At 43.2% G+C, this 21,754-nt stretch overlaps 1 protein-coding gene across 2 annotated transcripts; it reads left to right on the forward strand.

The window, feature by feature from the left end:
* The first annotated feature begins 103 nt into the window (after positions 1-103).
* SIRT5 (sirtuin 5) lies at positions 104-19,956 on the forward strand. Of its 2 annotated transcripts, XM_008571039.1 has the most exons (8): positions 104-241; positions 3,252-3,385; positions 4,417-4,642; positions 7,491-7,578; positions 8,447-8,500; positions 9,751-9,874; positions 12,557-12,672; positions 19,417-19,956. In XM_008571039.1, the coding sequence occupies exons 1-8, from the start codon at positions 127-129 to the stop codon at positions 19,487-19,489; spliced, it is 930 nt and encodes a 309-aa protein (XP_008569261.1). In that variant the 5' UTR covers positions 104-126; the 3' UTR covers positions 19,490-19,956. The 2 variants fall into 2 exon arrangements, with proteins under 2 accessions (XP_008569261.1, XP_008569262.1); XM_008571040.1 differs by lacking the exon at positions 9,751-9,874.
* The last annotated feature ends 1,798 nt before the right edge of the window (positions 19,957-21,754 follow it).

Here is a 21,754-nt window from a genome sequence, read left to right on the forward strand (position 1 = left end):
TACACACACACACACACACACACACACACACACACACACACACACACATTTTTTCCTGATTATTTCTATCTGTTTTGCAGTTTTTCTCAAGCTCACCTCAAGAATTAGTACTGCAAAGAAAATCTGATGCGGCCTCTGCAGACTGTCCCAAGCAGATTAATTTCCCAGCTGTATTGTCCCCGGAAGCCTCCGGCCTCGTTGCAAACCAAGATTTGCCTGACAATGGCTCGTCCAAGTTCAAGTAAGTCATCCTTAGTCTGCCATCGCCTCTTTTCCAGCAGAATGAACATTCCTTACATGTCGAGGGGAATGTCTGTGTTGAAGCAGGTGCTGGGGAAGACTTTGGAGAAAGTCAGTCTGTCCTCTTCTCTTTTAGGCAGGTACCCTCTAGGCAGGGTCAGAGCTTAGCTCTTAATAATCAGATTCATTTAGGGCATTTTGTTGCTTCTCCGAGAATATTTGCATTTAAGCTTTTCACACATGATTTGTGTTTTAAACCCCTCACCTCTCTGTGGGGGAGGAGAGCTGGTAATTGTCCTGTAGGGCAATATGGGGTTAAATTTTCTACTGGACAGGAGTGATTTGTATCTTTGCCCGACAGAAATCTACAAGGTAACATATCTGGGCCCTTAGTCTGTAGTGAGTATAGAGCCTAACAAAATTTTCTAATTTCATGATCCTTAGGAGGGCCTGTTAGATAGTGCTTCAATGTGGCACTGAAAGTCTGAGCTGAATTTCTTGCCTTGTTTTCAACTTTGGGATAACTTTTCCTAATACTGTGAGTCTGCTCAGGCATATTAACTCCTTCCATTTTGCCCAACCTCAGGAATGGAAAAGAACCAAAAGAACCCACTTCCACTCATCTGCCCAGCCTCTTGGTGTTCACAGCTGGGCAGAGCAGGCTGCTAGAGTCCGTGGTGGGATGCAGAAGTGTTTGTCTGACCTTGGCTAAAAGTGGGCCATCATGTTGGGAACCGCAAAACACACTGGCGTGTTTTCCTTTAGCAGTTGGGAAATGTCTTTTTTTTTTTTTTAAGATTTCATGCTAGATTTACATTATTATATTTTTCATACTGTTTTTCAAGGAACAAACCTATGTGGGCTTTTTATTTGTTTTTAGAAATTGCTTAAAGTGGTACCCTATTAGAAGTCACTCTTACCTAGGAATATATTTGTCAGTAGGATGATGGTTTCCATTTGGGGTAGAAAAGACCTTAAGGTCTAGGGAAAGTTTTAGGAGTGAACTTTGAAGTTCTTAGGGATATTTATAGAGATTGAACCCAGGATTCATACAAACAGTTCCTAGAAAAGTACTTGTACATTTTCTTATTGAGCACCTTGTTCTTCCAGGAGATTAGATCAGATTAGAAAATCTAATCCACCCAGATTGGGTTTCTTTTTCTGAATTCTTCCTGCCTAGTAAGGTTTAGTTTCCATGTGGGCTTCATTTTTCACACCAGCCTGTCTCTGGAGGGGATGCGAGTGTAGGCGGAGCTTTAGCGTGACTGGCAGCGTAGTTGGGTTGGTTATACCCAAACAGAGCAGCGCTTCTGAACCATCTAAATTTCTTTAAAGCCTTATGCTGCAGGAATGTGGTCCTGGAGAGCTCCAGGAAGGTAGCCCAAGAGGGAGCCAACCTCTCTGCTTCTTTGTTCTGAGAGTCCACCATTACTCTTCGTTCATTTGTACCAGTCATCCTCTGTAGGGCAGAGGGCTTTGACGTGGAGGACGGGTCGAGCCTTTGCTGGGATTCCCTATCCTGGGCCAGGCATAGTCTATGACTCCGGGCTCAGGCGGCTGAGGAAGTGCCATCCCTGCCTAGAGGGAGCCATCTCGGCCTTACCAGCTTTGGTACAAAATGAGTCATGTTCACTTTGATAGTCAAGTTAACCGTCTAAGCCCCCATCACACCATCCTTCTTTCTTGCCTTCTTATCACCTGTTCCCCTCATTCAGTCCAAGGGTTAACCTTGGTTGCCATTATGTCGAGGGGGAGGACAGGAAGCCTGCTCAGTCAGCTGAGGAATTCATTTCCACCCTGGCTGAAATCCCCAGTGCTGTAACACAGGTTGGCCACTCCTGGCAGATCTCCGTGTTGCGGCATCCCCTGCTTCTGTGGCTAGGCCTGCCACAGGTGATGCTGGTCCTACACTCGCTTCTCCGGGGGGACAGCAGAGCAAGGAGTCTCTCTTCTCTTGGTAGCTTATGCTCTGCTCTGTGTCCGCAGGGCCACTGCACTTACCTACTCTGGGGAAGTGCCTGGGGAAGAAGGGAGTTGGCCTCAGCCACATGCTGTGCCCTGGCACGTGTCCCTTCGCCAGTCTCTGCCACCCAAGCAAAACAAAGGCAGCTCCCCCATCGTCAGGTCCAAGTCAGGTTCCTGATCCTTGTCCTGGGATAAGGACATTTGTTTCAGGGAAAAACCCCACCTTGTGACCGATGGAAGGTGCTTGGCTGGAGCCTGGGGTGCAGTGAGCCTCGCTCACCACAGCCGCTGCCCCTCGGTCTGAGGTCAGGCGGGGGGATAACCTGGGGGTGCAGGACAGGAGGGCGAGCCAGAGTCTGTGGCCGCGATGCCCCGCTGTCGTTACTCCCTGCATTCCCTTCCCTTCTGCCACCCCATGTCTCTGGCAATGTCTTGCTGAAAAGTTTGACTCTTGAGCTGAAAAGAAGGTCACGTGTCCACATTTGGGGCAGAGCGTTTGCTCACAGGGGAGGAGCCCTTGTCCTCACCCTTGGTCCTGTGCTGAGGGAAGCTGGAATTAGTGAGATCCCCAAAGGGAAGGCGAATTTGGGGAGTTACTTGGGGATTTAGAGTCCAGTGGACCTCAGCTCAGCCTTCACACAAACACACAGCTTGTTCTTACTTTTATGAAGGAAGATGGGTTCCTATCCATTGGCCTTTTAAAAATCTTCTTAACAGCCTACTCTAAGGAAGACACTATTGTACACACCAAACAGTCAAGGAGGTGGGATAGAAGAAGGTAAGTAATTTGTGTAAGACCAAATAGTCGATGGGAGGCAGAGCAGAGACTCAGAGCCAGGTGCCCAAAGCCCCTGCTTCTGTAAGGTTCTGTACAGTCACAGGCCAGATGCATGAAATGTTGTCTTCATGGTACAGAAATGACTTTTATTTGAGTATCATAAAGTATAATTTCATGCAAGGTCAAGTTTCAAAATATAAACAATTGATATGGGGTATAAATATCTAAGTGGTACAATCAATTGATAAAGATTTTATTCTCTGTTTAGATATGGCAGATTTTCGGAATTTTTTTGCAAAAGCCAAGCATATAGTCATCATTTCAGGAGCTGGTGTTAGTGCAGAAAGTGGGGTGCCGACTTTCAGAGGAGCTGGAGGCTATTGGAGAAAATGGCAAGCTCAGGTTAGTAATGTTTCTGTAATATTGAAAAGTTTTTCTGAAAGAAGCCAAACTCCAAGAGTTTGACTTTGAACATATACTGATGCCTGAAACCCGGAAGGAAAGTTTCAAAGTTAACTATCACCCTATTGTCCTGTTGATTTTGGCATCAACCCAAAGTCCTTATGGTTAAGGTTTAAAATTTAATCATAGCAGCCACTTTTCCTTGCATTCTGGATCAGTATAGATTGCATTTATTCAAATAAGAAATAGAATAAAATGTACACATGTACCTTGTGTGTACAGTTGGGTGAGTTTTGACAGGTGTACACATCTGCATAACACCAGCACCTCTGCAATCAAGATGTGGGACATTTTAGACATGGCTAAAAGTTCCCTTGTGCCCTTTCCTGTCAGCTTCCAACCCCAGACAGCCACCACTCTGCTCTTCCACCATAGATGAGAGGAACCATAGCTGAAAATATGTTTTTTGTATACTTTGTTAATACGATATATATACTTTTAAAATATGTGTAGTTGTGTATGTGTAGTTGAGTATGTATATGTGTAGTTATACGTATGTGTGTATATAGTTATAGTTATAAAAACTGAGTGTCTCAACTACAGCTATTATACCTCAGTTGGGCATTTTACATTTCATGTTTTTCTTGGGTATATCTCAAAATGAGACTGACTTTATATATTTTGGGGTTCCATGTAAGAGTAGATTCAACCCAAAATACCTTCCCGCATATTACGTCATGTTCTTAACTCACTAGAGGGGTAAATGGGGCAAGTTGTGTTATCCCTGCCTTATCATTGGGGAAGTTAGGCCTGGTTTCTCCAAGGTCCCAGGTTAGTTTCAGGATGGCGACATATAGCCCCTGCCAGTATGTGCTGCACTTCCTGCATCTACAGCAGACGGGCTCCAGCCTGCACCCCTATTGCTGCGGGCCTCTGTCTCAGAAAGGAAGGGCCTGACGGTCGCCACAGGGATCAGCGCCCCGGCTGCCTGTTTCCTTCCCTCACGCCTGCCTCCTCCATCCCTCCCCCAGGACCTGGCCACTCCTCAGGCCTTTGCCCGCAACCCATCCCGGGTGTGGGAGTTCTACCACTACCGGCGGGAGGTCATGCGGAGCAAGGAGCCCAACCGCGGGCACCTTGCCATTGCCGAATGTGAGGCCCGGCTGGGTACACAGGGCCGACAGGTCGTGGTCATCACCCAGAACATTGACGAGCTGCACCGCAGGGCTGGCACCAAGAACCTTCTGGAAATCCATGGTGAGACTTCCAAACACATGTCCTGCCATTTCATCATGACCCCTGGCCCCTTCCCTTCTTCCCTCCCTGCTGGCCACCTGTTCCATCCCCCAGGAAGCTGTGGCATTTCACTCAGGGACACATCAGTGCCCTGTGGCACTTGATGGGTGGACCAACCTGCCCACTAGCATTTTCCTCTTGTTATTTCCTACATCCTGCTGCTCAGAGCGTGGTCTGAAAACCAGCAGCATTGGCAGCCCCTGGGAGCTTGTTAGAAATGCAGAATCTCAGCTGTTACCTGGACCCACTGAGTCAGAGCCTGCGTTTTCCCAGGAGCCCCAGGTGTCAGGTTACACAGTTTGCTGGAGCAGCACTGGTCTGCACGGCCGGCCGCATGAGCCCCTCCTCAGGGGCTTCCGTGGAGGGTTGTTGTGCTATGTGACAACTGCCCAGGTTGGCCGGAGGGAAGCCATAGGCCTGGGCTATTGGACAAGTGGGTCTGTGGCAGCATCAGGCATGGGAAAGCCTGCAGCAAGCCGACCAAGTCTGTGACGTCATGGGGTTTGTCTGGGGTCCCTCTGCCTTCGCTACTCTGTCCTGGATGACACCCTCCCTTTCTCTTCTGTCCTCTCACTCTGCTCCCCATGTTGCTGTCACCAAAAATCTTATCCATTCATCCACACAAGAGCATAATGGGCATACAAGGATTTCTCCCCAAAGGCATCTGCATTTAATGAGTACAAAGCTTCAAACCCAAGGAATGCATTTCTGAATGTGGAGCTTCCAGAGGCAGTGCATGGGTGGGGATGTTGTGGGTTTTTTGCGTGTGTACAGTGAAGCTGCCTGTTTTTGCCTAGGCTTAAGGTCACCTTGATAAGAAAAGTTGGATGCTGTTCACTTAGATCCCTTCTCGTTTATGTCCAAGGAACAGCCAGCCACTTATTAACTGCTTGTCATTTTGGCACCTACTTCTGCTGGGTCTGGGATGTGACTCTCCCCGTTTCTCTGCAGTTTCAGAATGTGGGCCATGTGTAAAATAGAGATGATCCTCATTAGTATCATGGTAAAAAAAAAATAAAAAGGAGATGATCTCTATTTTACTGAGTTGTTTTAAGGATTAAATAAGATCATATGTGCATACTAGTAAGGATTATTTTGGTTGCAAATGATGAGAACTCTTTTAACTTAGGTAAAAACAGAAGAAACCCCTTCATTTCATTAAACTAAAGATGCCATCAATTTTAAGATGCACTGTGTTTTTAAGTGACACTTAGAAAGAACATAATCTGCCTAAACCATGATATACTATTTTATTATCCCTTAGAATTGTTATTTTATACTGTAGGACAGGCCTGATAAAGCCTATTCAGACATAGATCTTCAGAAATTATTTCATTCCTGTGCATACATAAAGTATGAGTGAAATAAACTGGTGGGGATATGTCTCACTGTCTGGCAGGGATTGATGAGATAGCGTTTCCTAAGAGAATGCTGCTCTTTTATCTCTGGGGTTCTCATCCAGGGTCCTCGTCCAAGCTGCAACACACGTTCTGCAAGTCCGATATTGATCTTACCTCTCTTGGTCTTACCCAAAGGTCTGAGTAGAAGGGTTGTAGACAACAACCAGGACTCATTTTCCTTCCTCAAATGGCCCTGAAGTGGTTTGTCAGCTGAAATATCCAGGGGTTGTGTTTGTCTGTTCAGGCCACCAAGAGTAACAAACAAGTCGGCACACTTTTCAGTAACCACGGTTGTCCTTCCACAAGTCTGTGCAAGCATGACAACTGTGTCACGTTGTCACCTGGCTGGTAATGATTGTGGGACACATCTGAATTTCAGAGATGTTAATGTGGTAAAAGATGTCGATAGTAGAACTGACAAAATCGGTGTGTTGGCTCACAAAACTGCAGAGCCCTGGGGTGGCACTGGTGTCACCAGCATCTCCCTTTCTTTCCTTCCTGGCCCCTCTCCTTCTCCCAGCTTTGTTTACTCTTTGAGTTAAGCTCACTTTTCCCTCTGCACTTGACCTGCTGCCATGTGCCAGGAGGGGTAGCCCCTGGTGGCTCCAGGCTCACTCTAGTTTAGTGGTCTCCTCAGAAGATAATCCTCCAGGGGGCCTCGCTTGGCTCACGTCCCCACCCTTATGACCAGACACAACCGCTGGAGGGACGGGTGCTTTGATTGGACCAGTTGGGGACATGTGGCTGAGCTTGCATTTGGGATGTGATTGACAGCTCCATCAGCTCAGCCTGGGATAGAGGAAAGATGGTTCCCCAAGAAGGAAGAGTGGACAAATGAAAGTGTGTGTGTCACCTATGGTGATTAGAGAGGGCAGCACAGCCCTGGGCGCACGGTAACTATTTCAGAAATTGTGGCCATTGAGATTGCTTTAGCTCAATAGATAGTTGCTAGTTTTAACTGTTATTTTTTCATTTATTAGTTGATTACTTACTTATTGAGCTGTTTTTGTATAAAAGATTCAAGCTTTATTAAATCAAAGTTTTGTAAACATATCCCAAGGCCATTGATCCTTATCAATCTTATACGTAGTAAGTCATGCCCTTAGCTTTGGTCAAGTTTAATCTACCTGTTGACCACTTTAGTCCCAGCTGAACATCACTCCAAGGTCATCTGAGAGCATGGTAGCCCTGTAGTTAGTTATTTCCCCTCCAGACGATCAAGTCCTTGAGGGCGTGTGCTCCTGGCTCATTCAGAAGTACTTCATGCCTTTACGTTTCCCATAATACCTAGGGAAGGCCTATTTGCATAAATGAATGTATGAACACCAAATTATTTTGTACCCATTTAGACATGGAGATGATTGCTCTGGATTATACTAAATTCTGGACTCCCTTCATCTGTTTTTCAGGTAGCTTATTCAAAACTCGATGTACCTCTTGTGGAGTTGTGGCTGAGAATTACAAGAGTCCAATTTGTCCAGCTTTATCAGGAAAAGGGTAATTATACTGCACTACAGAATAAGTATATGTTGTTTTCTCCTCTAAGTTGAACAGAAATGTGAGGAAATTGAACATTAATCAAAGATTCCCATGGATATTTATGAGAAGGAAAATTAGACACAGTACAGCCACATGACAAAAGAAATATTTTGCTAACAATTTACAGTGTTAAGTGAAAACCATAAGATACCAAACTATGTGCAATATGATCCCAATTTTGTATTTAAATACTCCCCCCCCATGTTTATATATCTATATATAGTTTAAAAGACCAGAAAAAAAATATGTTTCCAGTGATTATCAGGACTGGGAGGTTATGGGTAACTTTTATTTTTTCTTTATGTCTTTCTGAATTTTCCAACATTTCTTTGATGAACATGTGCTATTATTTTAATAGAAAAAAGTAAGAGTAGACTCAGAATACTGAGAAAAGTTCTACTGGGCCATTTTAAAATAGTATAAATTATATAAGCCATATAATGGGTCTTAGTTCATGGGAAAATTTGTATGATCTTTCAATTCTAGTTTTCCATGAACTTTTTGAAGTGCCCTTGTATATTAATATAATGTCATTGCAGAAGATCTGAATGATGATGAAGTATAAAGGCAAATTACAAAGATCCCTCTTAGCACACCTGGCCACGCCAGCCCCTTCCCACACAGAAATCCCGTCTCTTGTGGTACAACCACTGGTAATTAATTGCTTGGGGTCCTTCATTCTAGTACCTTTCCAAGTTAGCATGTATTCATTAGGAGTTTTATACCACATACTACCAGACAAATATACAAATTTACTGGATTATGTTAGTCCTTGTTTTTGATTATACCAATGACATCCTTTCTTTTCTGATATTATTTACTTCAGTGCTCCAGAACCTGAAACACAAGATGCCAGAATCCCAGTCGAGAAACTTCCTCGGTGAGTAAAAAACTTTGATTTTATTTGGTGTTCTAGATTACAAAAAAGGAAAATTAGGAATCAAAATCTAAATGATTATTTGGTGAGATGCCTCTTAAATGCACAAATGTTAAAACCAGCCTTGACCTATGAGGCCAAAGGCTAAAGGACAAAGGATGAACAAAGCAGGGTAAAGAGATTGTTTCTTTCTAATCTCTTTTTGCTTCATGTTATTGGTGGGATAATCTGAGGTCTGGAAAGTTTCTGAAGCTGTTATGTGACAGATGGTTATCCAGTGTCGATGGAGACTGGCATCATGTAACTAGTCCACAAATGTCATAAGTATTATTAATCCAGGGTTAGGGTCTAGGTGAAATTACAGGACCAAACAGAATTTTTGTAGATTAAAAAAAAAACTAGAGAGATTTTCATATCAATTTTTCAAAACCATTCATTAAAACAACACTTCCAAAAGCGTTTCATGGAACACTAATTCCATGCAATGTCGATAGGCATTACTTGAAAAAAAAGATGTTATGTGCTCAAATAAATATGGAAACATTAGGTTAAACAAAATTAAAATATGTTTGCTTGCTGCAAGACTTCTCAGGGCATTTAATCTGCTTAAGTACATTGTTACTTTCTAAAAAGTGGTAATAATATGTTAATACTTCACTGGCTATTTAACCACAGAACTCTTTTTATTTTTTTAATAAGGATTTTTGTTTCTGAATTCTAAAGTTTTAATCTGAAAGAGTAGGGCATCACGGGGGATTCCTATGATATAAGAGATTAATAGGAGAAAAATGGTGCTTGGGGAGATGATTTTAGAAGGTTACATAAGATAATGTACAGCTGGGAGAAAGTGAAAGATGAGAGATTTTTGGTAATGGACACTGGAAAAGGTGGCCACAGACAGGGCCAGAAAGAGGTGAATCCGAGAGAAAATGGAAGGGGGTCATTGATGAAATTAGAGGACGGTTGGGGTGTTAGAGAGCGTTGCGCTTAGCTGAAACAGTATGTCATTACATCAACCTTGTGTACATGGCCAAGATGAAAACTTAATAGGACAGTTCAGCTTAGTATATCCTATCCAGTACAACTTTATATGGGCCAGGAGAGAGAGAGAGGGCATAGAGCATGAGAGGGATCAGAGGTGACCCATGTGGATGGCCTGGGTTTGGGGCAGCCCCTCCCTCCCTCTGACCCACCTGGGCAGACCTTGTGACAGGTCTGGGCTCAGGGCTGGGTTAAGGACCACATTCCTTCAGGTGTGAAGAGGCAGGATGCGGGGGCTTGCTGCGACCTCACGTTGTGTGGTTTGGAGAAAACCTGGATCCTGCCATTCTGGAGGAGGTTGACAGAGAGCTCACCCTCTGTGACTTATGTCTAGTGGTATGTCACACCCTTCCTTATCCTTGGGATTTTTTTAAAACATGGGAGACTGGGATGGATTTTGTTGTTGTTTTCTGACTTCCTTCTTTCCTTCCTCCCACCCTCCCTCCCTCCCTCCCTTCTTTCCTTCCTTCTCTTGAGAAATATGTATTGAGAGGTCTTGTGGTATTCTACGGAAAAACTAAGAAACAGTGAATAAGAACCCATCCTAAAATATGAAGCTATGCAAGACCACATCTTGGGCATCTCAAAGCCTGCCCCCTCTCCCAAAATGAAAAGAACATGTTATTGGTTCAGATTTTTTAAATAACTTAAAAATGATTTTTTAAAATAACATGCTCATTATTAAATTTAATTAAGAAGATACAAAAAAGCATAAAGTTATAAAGAAGAAACTAGAAATCATTCATAATCCCACTATCCAGAAATAGTCACTGTTGACATTTTGGTATGTTTTCTCCTAGACCAGGGGGAGCAAACTGCAGCCTGTGGGCCACATCTGCCTGCACCCTGTTTTTGTAAATAAAGTTTTATTGGAACACAGCCATGCCCATTCTTCTGCACCCTGTCTGTGGCTGCTTTCACACTACTTGTGACAGTATCGCCTGCAAAACGTGAAAAATTTACTGTATGGCCCTTTTCAGAAAAAGTTTGCCCACCTCTGGTCTAGACTTTTTCTTATTCAGATGTACACATATTGATTAAAATTCAAAAATGAGTTCATGATTTATGTTCCTTTTTGAAACTACTTCATTCAATTATAGAATATGCAATTCACTTAGCATATTCTATGTCAGTATCTCCAAATCTACATCATCTTTCAGTTGACTGCATGGAGTTCTATTATATGGCTATAAAATGATACATTTGGCTAATCCTCTTTGCTACACACTTGGCTGTTTCATATTTTTATATTTTAAATAGCGCTCTGGTGAATATCCTCAGATGTAAACTTTAGCATTTGAAGGAAACACCCCGCCCAAGCGCAAAACAAGACACAGCAGGAGACAGGGACGCAACCCAAGTGTAACTTCAGCCCGTTTTCCCGATTGCTCGTAAAAGTTATCTGAGTCCCGTAGAATGTCGGGGTTGAGGGACCCAAAGGGAGGCCACCTGTTTTGATTGTCTAAATTACAGCTGGGCCGTTCTTGGGTGGAAAACCTAACAAGTTTGTTTGGCTTAATATCCGGAGTCAGACCCAAAGTGTGAAGATTCGTCGGGAGACATTTTAGAAGGGGGTCCCGGGAGAGACGAGGCACCCCCATGAGAATGGGGGAGGAAGTGCCGGACGAAGGGGCGTCCCCGCTTCGGTTGGGGTGCTGAGAGGTCTCAGACCACCGGAGGCCATCGTCACCAGTTTCTGGCGGTTGAGGGACCCTGCAGGGTCGTCGAGCTTTGGGGCGGCCGGCGGTGGGACTCGCGAATGCCTGTTGGCAGAAACGCGAACCCCATGGCCAGCGAGAGGGGGTGGGAACGGGAGCCTCCGCTCGCCTCGGCCGAGTCCCGGAGACAGAGGGACGGGAAACCCGACGGAAACTCACCGACTGGGAGGCCATGGTGGATGCGCTGGCGGCCATCGATCGGGAAAAAGGGCCGGGCTGAGCATCGTCACAGGTGGAGGCTTGGGGCCCTCGGTGGAGAGACGGACGGGGTCCCACGGTGATGGGGAAGCCCAGTTCCAGTCACGGCCCCGAGTCGCCGAGAGACAGCCAGCGGCCAGCACGTCCTGGCGGCCTCAGCCGCGTGCAGAGCGCGGGAGCGCCTTATAGAGCCTAATCGCTGGAGCGGGCTCACGGTCATTGGACGAGGGGACCAAGCGACACTGTAAGCTGAGCTGGGACTTTCCTACAGGTGGGGAAAATCACGCGCACCTGCGGGAAGGTGACGTGGCGGTGGGGGGGGCGGGGGTCTTTTGTGGTTCTCGGCAAATGGGAAACTTCCCGCAGCCATTTCGGGCGTCCTTCCTGGCCACCTGCCGCCGTCTTAGACTGACGTTGGTCATAACCTAATCGGCTAACGAGCCTGCTCTTCAGGTTATTTCCTTAGGGCACGTTTCCTAGAAGTGGAATTAATTGCAGAAGGTATATGCATGTTTCAAAATATCCTTAACACGTCTTTAAAAGCGAGGTCCTTTGCTGTGGGTGTGTATTCGCTCAGCCGGGGTTTAGTGATTATGTCCCCGCGTCCAGGATGACATCGGTATTCGTGGTGGATTAAGAGAGAAAAGCTGGTTTACAAAACACGTCTGGTCTTTCCATTCCTGTAAAGGATGTGTTTATAAATATCTATTTATAAGAAAAAGTCTGAAAAGATACACATCAAAACGTTAACAGCGGTTATCTTCGGGTAGTGGGATGATGGATGACACGTGTGGTTTTTATTTGTATTTTTTAACTTAAAGGACACGGATCATTTGTTGGTTCGGTCTTTTTTTGCTGCTCCCTCTGTCTGTGTCACTCACCTTTTCATGTCACACGTTCTTCCCAAATCCCAGTGACTGGCCAGAGGTCGCCTCCTAACTTGCCACTCGTCCCTTGGGCACTCTCCATTTTGTCCCACTTGCTTGAGCTTTCCTCACATCCGCAGCCACAGACCTGCCTGGGTTTGTCACGGTTTTCTGAAAAAGTGTTTCTTCCTCCCAAGGTGTGATCATTTGTCCATTTCCATGTGTTTGCTTTACAGGTGGGAACTTCCTCTGTGGTCTACCCGGCCGCCATGTTTGCCCCCCAGGTGGCTGCCAGGGGGGTGCCGGTGGCCGAATTTAACATGGAGACCACCCCAGCCACGAACAGATTCAGGTACAGGGATGACCAAGGTGGGAGATGGGAGGTATAGGACAGGTTTGGTCATGGTCATCTAAACAGATTTTACCTGTTGTAGTAATATCTAAAAATAGACTCAGAGTTTGTGTTTCCTTGTTTGGTCTGTAACTGCTTTTATGGAAGAACGAGGTGCAATTTACTGTGGACTAAGAGGGCTGTGTCTTTTTACCCGGGGCTTGCCGTAGGGCTTTGGTTTTGTCACATTTTGGAGGCCCTTTTTTGATACTTTATTTTTTAAAATTTATTTATTTATTTATTTTGGTGCTGGCCCATACAGAATCCAAACCCTTGACCTTGGTGTCATAAGGCCATGCTCTAACCAACTGAGCTAACTGGCCAGGCCTCCTGTTTTGATCCTTAGACTTTGCTTTTCATGTGTATTTTTTCTTTTGGTGGCTGGTCAGTACAGGGATCCAAACCCTTGACCTTGGTGTTATCAGCACCACTCTCTAACCAACTGAGCTAACCCCTTCATGTGTATTTTTAGACTAGATTTAGTAATGGCCTTTAGTTGTAGGTTACAGAGTGCTCAGGGAGCCTGGGCAATGCCCGTATAGTACTGTATCACCCACTGTTCTCATTGGGAGGCCATCTGGGAAAATCCCTCTTTGTCTAATTGCCAAGAATACTTGTATTCGTGGCCATATTATGACACCGATCCTGATTCCCAAGTTTGTGTGCAAAAAGTGTAGATCACCACAGTGCGCGTTTTTAGTCTCATTCCAGGTTCCATTTTATGTCTTCCCCCTTATTTTGCTTTTTTCTCACCCTGTTATTTGCCTTCACTTTTAATTCTTCTCACTCTGCTTAATTCCTTTCTAGAGTAAAGTAGAATATAAATAAGTAATAAAAAATATAAATAAAACTTCACTGAAACTCTTGCCATTACTTTAATCAGTGGTTTTCCACCATGGCTGATGCATATGTAAAAAATACTGATGCCTGGGTGCCACCTCATTCGTTCTGATGGAACTGATCTGAGGTGTGGCTTGGGCATCATGATTTTTATAAGTTTTGTAGGTGACTCCAGTGTGCAGCCAGGATGAGAACCACTGCCCTGAGTCATCACTAGGATAAAAAAATGTCATACACATTTAAATAGCATCCTCTTCAGGTGAGTTAACCAGCTTTGGTCCTAGTCTTTTCCATGTGTCTCTTTAATCAGCTACAACGTGTGTTCTTGGTTCACAGTTATTTGTGTGTGTGAGTGGTAGAAAGGAAGGCATGCTTTTAAAAAACTTGTCGCCTATGCAAAACTTATACTCTGAAAACCACAGAATACTGTTGAAAGAAATAAAGACCTAAATAAATGGAAATATATCTCATATTCATGGGGTGGGCAACTAAATATTACTAAGATGGCAATACTCCCCAAATTAATGTAAAGGTTCAACCCTGTCCCTGTCAAAGTCACAGCTGGCTTTTTGCCAAAATTGACAAGGGTGATTCTAAAATTCATATGAAAATGCAAGGTGTTCTCACTCACATGTGGAAGCTAAAAACAAGTTGATCACATGGAAGCAGAGAGTAGAACAGTGGCTGCTAGAGGCTGGGAAGGGTAGGCCATATGTTTATGTATTGTCCATGGCTGTTTTTACACTACACCAGCAGAACTGAATAGTTGCAACAGAGACTGTCCAGTCTGCAAAGCTTGCTACGTGGCCCTTTACCAAAAAAGTTTGCCAACCCCTGCTCTAGGTTAATGAGAAAAAAGAAAATTGGAATAATATTCCTTGCTACTTTTAACCTGATTTTCTTTTACCTATTTAGGTGTTTAGAATGCTGTCTATATTATAAACTTGGATCTCACAAGACTCCTTAGGCCTTGCCCTAGTTGTTCAGATTTCTTGCCCTGGATCTAATTTAGAGACAAAGTCATAGAATTCGCCTTCCATGGAAATGTATTAATATTTTCAAGGTGTCGATTAGTTCCAGTTTTGGTTTTGTCATTTTCCCCTTCCCAGATGGTTGTCTTGGATGATTTCTGATAAACCTTTGCTATTACAGTAAACCCTAGGTATTTTCAGATTTAAACCTCAGTGTTTTGACTGTTACTCAACCCCAAGGGTCCTTGGCATGTAGGGATTTGTACATCTGCTGGGGCAGAAATGGGATTCGTGTTCACCATGAACTGGTGTGCAGGGCCCTCAAAGGGCCCTGAAGTGACCATGTGATGCTCTGTTGGTTTTTTAATTTCTCTGAACTTTGAAAATTAGTTTAAGTCCACTATGAACCAGATGCTGCTCTAGGTGCTTAGGATATGCTTTGTCAGTAAACAAAACAAAAATATGCCACAGGAGATTACATTCTAGTAGTGGAGGCAGACAGTAAGCAGTAAAGATAATGTGCAAATTCTGTAGCACAAGACAAGGTGGAAAGGTTATGGGGAAAAGCACAGGTGGAATTGGGGTGGGGGCAGCCTGCAGGATTTGATTGGGTCATTAGGGCAAGCCTCTTTGAGAAGAGATTTGAGAAAAATCTTGAAGGGGTGAAGACGTTAGCTAAAGAGATTATCCGGGATAAGAGTTTTCCCCGACACTGGGACCACCTGGAGCAAAGGCAGGAAGGGGGCCACACACCTGGGAGGTTTGAAGAATAGCAGGGAGGTCAACTTGGCTGGAGTGGAATGAGAGAGGGGTTCCAGGAGAGGCAGTTAGTCAGGTAATGAAGTAACACGTTTTTGTGGGGAAAAGGTGCCCTAAGAAGCTAACTGCTGGAGGAGTTTAGAGGTCTAAGGAGTTCTTAGCTAAAAAATAGTTTGATAGATTGCTTTTGTTACATATTTATTTATCAAGATTATGAAGAGGTCACTTCTTTTAAGTTACAGGTGTCCACACTTGATAGGAAAATTGAATGTCCCACCTGACTGTGCCATCAAGGGAGGGGGTAGAGCCTTCTTAGTCCACCCAGTTGGGCCCCAGTTGGTCTGTGAATCAAAAAAGCCATTTAAGGGCTGGCCCGTGGCTCATTTGGAAGAGTGGGTGCTGATAACACCAAGGCCACAGGTTCGGATCCCTATATAGGGATGGCCGGTTAGCTCACTTGGGAGAGCATGGTGCTGACAACATTAAGTCAAGGGATAAGATCCCCTTACTGGTCATCTTTTAAAAGAAAAAAAAAGCCATATAATGCGAGACTAATAAAAAAGGGACATACAGGGCCGGCCCGGTGGCGCACTGGAGAGTGCGCCGCTTGGGAGCGTGGCGGCGCTCCCGCCGAGGGTTTGGATCCCATGTGGAGACCGGTTCCTGCTCACTGGCTGAGCGCGGTGCGGGCACAACACCGAGGGTTGCGTTCCCATTGCCGGTCCCCGGTACGGGCGCGACACCGAGGGTTGCGATCCCGTTACAGGTCAGTAAAAAAAGACAAAAAAAAAAGGGACATACATGCCTTAAAAATTTTATTTTAATTTAAAGCATGAATGTACATTCTTTGCTTTTTTTTGCTATAGAGCTAAAGGCCTTTTGTTTGATTAGGGATCTGCTTATTGAAGCCCACCTTTTTCAGAGCTTATCTATGATCGTCCTGGGGTTCCCCAGACTTCCCCGAAGATGAGAATTACCCCCAGCCCTTACTTTATACAAAACAGACAACCAAGAAGATTAGATCCTAAGGCCCTACCTAGACTTCCTGAATCAGAATTTCCAGGAGGAGATGTCTAACTGTCTGTACCTTTAACAAATGGCCCTGGTGATTCTTATCAGGAAATCTTGGCAAACACTAGATTACAACTTCGGATTTTTGATATTTGTATGTGTTTGTTTTTTTTAAGGGGAGTAAGAACTTACACAAAGAAACTTGTGAAGCAATCTTCCTTCCTAGTCTTTTACACCTACACCTAATTTAACAGAATTACATTGTGACTCACTGTGTCTTTCCAAAGCATTCAACTAGCTTACCTAGAAATAACTCTGTTTTACCAGCTATATTTTTGCAGTTTATTACATAATTTTTAATTAAGTTAGATGATTGCATTAGCCAATAACAGTGGCATAAACAGATTTGGAACTGACACAGCATCTTGGTTATCCTACAGCTGGGGGGGTCGGGCAAAGTACACAGGTGTGCTAAAAAAGGGGTCTTCAAACATTGTTCATGTACCCTTTTCACATTCTAAAGTTGACATTTACAGTTTTTATCAATAGTTGAAAAATATGTGATTCCAAGTATCTTACAAATACTGACATTTAAAAATAAAACTGTTGTAACATGGTTTTAAATGTATCCATTCAAATCTGAATGCCATAACTATCTGGGGCGCACCATCATCCATTTACAAAGTGAGTATACAAGCGCTTCTTTAACAGCTGGAACCTTCAGAATTTTTCTTTTTCTCTTTGAACTTGTATTTCCATCCTACCTCTACTAATGGAATGTTTATATATATTTTTTTATTTCTTTATTTCTTTGTGCTCATATATTTTTATGCTTAAATCTTTTATTGGCTACCCTTCTTCAACAAAATACCATAGGAATCATTTACTTTTTTTCAATATCCTTAACATTTTTAGTAATGTTCTACCAAAAAGTTCTTCTAGATTGAATCATCACTGCAGTAATTTGTAGTACAGTTGTTGAAACAGTAAATAAGTTACAATTGATAACTCCAAAAAAGTAAAATTGCATCGGAAATGCATCTCTTAATAGATGAATGGGACATAAACTTTTTGAATTAGTGCACGTATCCATGGCTACGTGTCACATATTGTTAGAAGGAGACAGAGTTCATGTTGTTCTAGCCCAATCCACCCATAATCACAAGTAAACCAGTAGTCTGTCAAAATCAGGTTTATTGACTCAGTGCAAAGAGGGAGGCGGCACCCCAGTGGAACTGTGGGGTGTGCCCCCAAGCGAAGGAAAAAGTAGAGTTATTATAGGATTTTGGGGCAGGTGGGAGTTTAAGTGGAATTCAAGTGAAGCAGTTTCTGATAGATTCAAAGCATCTAGCAGGGCTGTGTGTAAAGGGGCCAACATTGAGTCTGGCTGGCAAAGTGGAGCATTTCCTTAGAAACTACAGTTAAGATAGATGTGTAGAGTGTTATGTCCAGAACCCCTTACCTGAAGCTGTTGCGTTGCGCCTGGGTTGGAAATCCAGCTGCTTCTTGGAGTCAAAGCGACTTAGATCTTTGAGGCATGAGGGCATAGAAATATTCTATCGGCTCCTTTACGGCTATAATTTCAAACTGCAAAGTTTCTGATAGTTTCTGATTTTAGAGAACAAAATTCCTCAGTGAGTGAAAAAGCAGTAGTTACTCAAAAAAGGGAATTGTTATGGCACTTTGCAGCTTATCCTGGGGAAAAAAATATCATTTCCTATTAACTTTCAGCTGGCTTTGTCTGGGTCTTTTATTCTAGTCTGAGGAGTTGCTGGGCAGATATTTACTGGCCAAGCTAAATTTTACTTTTTCCATGTCAATTGTAATTCTTAGTTTTTGCTTTTTACAGAACGAGAAGCCTAGGCCCCATAAACTCCAGGCAGGAAAGGAATTTTGTTAGGGTGCCACTCAGATTTTGGACCGCCTGCCAAGTTACATGCCAAAATACATAGGGTAACTTTGTATCATATTTAGCAACCTGTTCATTGATAATTCTGTCAGACCCTCTTGCAACTTTATTGAAAGCAGGACTAGAACAGCCCTGCTTGCAGAAGGATGCTGTTTGTTTTTTCAGATCTATGCTAGTACTAAAACGTTCCTTTATGTGGCACCCCGTATATTCTCACACTCGTTTGGGGTGAGCAAGGAGACAGCTTGTTTTTTGTAAAGTGGAAGAAGAGTGAATGTGGAAAGGGGCACTTGAACTTCTGTGGAAGTTGAGGATGTGGGAATTCTCTAAAAGCCTGCCTGTGATTCTTGGATAACCACCATGCTGGCGAGGAGCTTTCTAGCAGCCAGTGTTCAGCATACTGCAGGTGGCAGAAGGATTGGAGATGCTAGTTGGTCAGGGATGTCCATTAAATGGCACTCTGTTGAGAGAACAGGGTCTTTGCGGGCTAAGGCATTCACGATTTGTATTGTGTCAAGAATAAATAATGTGAATGATGAATTACGTTCAGGAAGTGCCTTTGCCATTTTGAATTATGCTCAACTGATTTTCTTATTAATAATGCACTAGAAAATCCTGTTTTTGTTTCTTATTCATACTTATTTATTTGCCTATCCTAAGTGGTTTTCCTTGAAGGAAACAAAAATCATTGATTTCTCTTTTCTCCCTCCTTTTTCCTTTTTCTTTTTCTGCTTTCTAATTACAAGTCAGACTAGTCATGAAGTCCAATGGATGGTTTGAGAGGCTTGTCTGGGTGGTGCATGAGGTTTTTTTTCTTGTCCTCAGTATATGTGAATGCTGTTTTAATGTTTTATGTATATATAAACATACACACACACACATATATATTTTTAAACTTACAGTCACAAAATATACTTTACAATCATGTCTCCCCCATCCCTTAAAATAAAATTTCTATTTATAGCACATAAATTCTAGACAATTGCTTCTCTAAATTCCCTTAGACATAGAGGCCAACCCAAAGTGAAGTGTTATGTCTTGAGTTGTCAGAAACTAGATGAAAGAAGTGAGCACAAAAAATCAAAATACCATATTTGTGAAAATTCGGATTTTACTCTGGATATAGACAAGAAATGTGTGACTTGCTGAAGTAGTAGTACGTTCACTTCGCTAAGCTGTAGGTCATAATCCTGCTGTTTGGTCCTTCTGTTTCAGGTTTCACTTCCAGGGACCTTGTGGCACAACTCTTCCTGAGGCCCTTGCCCGTCATGAAACTGAAACTTCTTAAGTGTCTTGGAGAAGGAAGAAATTATGGTATATTTAAGAACTAGATGACAAACGGTTGCCCAGAGGAAAAATGGTCTTGTGGATGGTGAGCTGTATTGGAAGATCTAAAAATATTTTCTGATTACCTGGCTGGAATCAAACCTGTTGATAAGTGATGGGGCTTGGAAGTAGCCACAGCAAGTGTTACTGGAAGTCAGAGGACTGCACAGTTAATGCATGTTGTTTGGTTGAACTGAAACATACGATACTTTGGTATGGCTGGTTGGTAATTGGGAGGGCAAAATTTTTGTAACTGTATTATGTAAAAAAAAAAAGTACTTATCTTGATTATATTTTTGCTATTCGGGCAAAGATAAAAATTGAGGGGTAAAACCCTGCTATTTCATTCTGATTTTTGCACAAGTTTTGGTGGAAAATAAAATTCCTCTCTATAGTAGGTAATTATTGTATAAAGATGTTACACCAAGATATCTTTGTTGGGGTTTTTTTCTTTTCCATGTTTACCTTGTTTTGGTCGTGTTACCTTAAAGAATGTGGGATAACTTACAAGAACTCACGCAAGGAAGGACAAATCACAAGCAGGTAGAAAATCAGGATGACAAAAAAAAAACAAAATAAAACACAATATATGGACCCCAAGGATAAACACAACTGCCTAACATTTAGCTCTGGCCAAGCTCTGGCCTCTTAACAGCCAGGGTGGAAGACAGAGGTGATTGTTGGCTATTTCCCAAAATCATAAGGCAGAAGCATACAATCCCTGCTAGGTCTGCCAGCCTTTCCCAGACACTGAATTCTGCACGGAGTTTTTTCCCATGGGATTTTTAAAAATGTCATTCTTACTATGTTGATAAAATAGTGAGAGTACAGCTCCTTCCTCAAGCCCCATCACCTAATGAGGCATCCAGCGCCCTTGGAATGCCTGCTATCTGGCAAGCATCAGAGGCCAGACTGGGGGGAGTGGCTATTAGTCAGCAGCGTATGAAGGTCACACATGACATGGCCCTTTGGATCAGGTGAGCTCCCTGAGTGATTATGCACCTGGGCCACATCACCTCAGTCCTTTGCAAAACTGCATTTAATGTTACACCCTTGGCTTTTGCAGAAATAGGCAACAAGACACAGTCGTATAAAACTTTGTACTGCATTTTCAAGTCATAACTTAATAAATCCCCAAGGTCCTTTGCATAAGGAAAAGGGATGTTCATAATGTATGGCGTTATGAGACTAAGCGAGTCTATGGGGAGTCTGGGGAGCCAGCGAGGCACCCTGAGAGCTCAATTCACACTTTACATGGGTGGGTCAAGGGATGTACACTGAGGAGACTGGTAATACCCATTATAAAGTTTTGTAATGCTTATAATACAATTTTTGTACATAAAATACCATCACGCACTTCTAATAGATTTGTCGCTGGGCTGCTCCAAATTAATTTTATACATGTTCCCAGTGATAAAAATGATGAAAATCAGCACACTGTCTCAGGGAGTCTGATTATAGTTTTGATTTGTAATTTCTGTCTGATCAAGGCCCAGAGGCTTCAGGACTGTTCTTTGCAACAAGTCTCATGCTGGACCTTTGGTACCAACAGCTTATCTTGTTTTTGTGTTTTGTCATGTTTGTTCAATATTTGGTTTTATTGTTTTTAAATTGGGAATTGCTTCTAAATCAGAAGAGATAAAAGGGGAATTGAAAATACCAAACATGTGAGACAGAATTATTCAATTTAGCATGGATTAAACATCTGTATGATAGATTAGAAATAAAATGATTGGAACAACCTTCACATAAACTGCCATACAGTACAGAAGGTGCACTAATAGAAATTTGTGCAAGGTTCAGAGAAGAGTGCAAATAGAGATGGGTAGAGTGGGGATGGGGTGGATGTTAAGGTGCTTGAAGTTAGCCTGGGTGGGAGTTTTGAAATATAAATACGGGTTCTGCATGGGGGAGTGCATATCAGTAGAAGGAACAGCACATACAAGTGCATGGTAGAAGGAAACAGCTCAATTCGTTCAGGGAATGATGAATCATTTAGTACCGTATACTGGGTAGGAGGAGATAACCACGGAGATCACAAGGGGTCCAGTGCTCCAAGAGACAAAATATGCTTGGGAGGAAAAAATTAAAACTAGGGTGCATTCAATAAGTAACGGTGAATCATTCATTCTTTCAACAGTTACTTATTCAGCATCTGCGACGCGGCCGCTGTTCTTGGTCCTGGGGTCGCAGGCGGGAACCAGACTCACGGAGCTCATGTTCTGAT

The sequence above is a fragment of the Galeopterus variegatus genome, unplaced genomic scaffold (assembly GCF_000696425.1).
Source record: "Galeopterus variegatus unplaced genomic scaffold, G_variegatus-3.0.2 Scaffold656, whole genome shotgun sequence".
NCBI lineage: Eukaryota > Metazoa > Chordata > Mammalia > Dermoptera > Cynocephalidae > Galeopterus > Galeopterus variegatus.

Coding starts and splice junctions, on each gene's coding strand:
- SIRT5 (XM_008571039.1), top strand. CDS start 127: ATGCGGCCTCTGCAGACTGTCCCAAGCAGATTAATTTCCCAGCTGTAT. Junction 7,579..8,446: donor CCAGCTTTATCAGGAAAAGG/GTAATTATACTG, acceptor TATTTACTTCAG/TGCTCCAGAACCTGAAACAC. Junction 9,875..12,556: donor TCTGTGACTTATGTCTAGTG/GTATGTCACACC, acceptor TTTGCTTTACAG/GTGGGAACTTCCTCTGTGGT.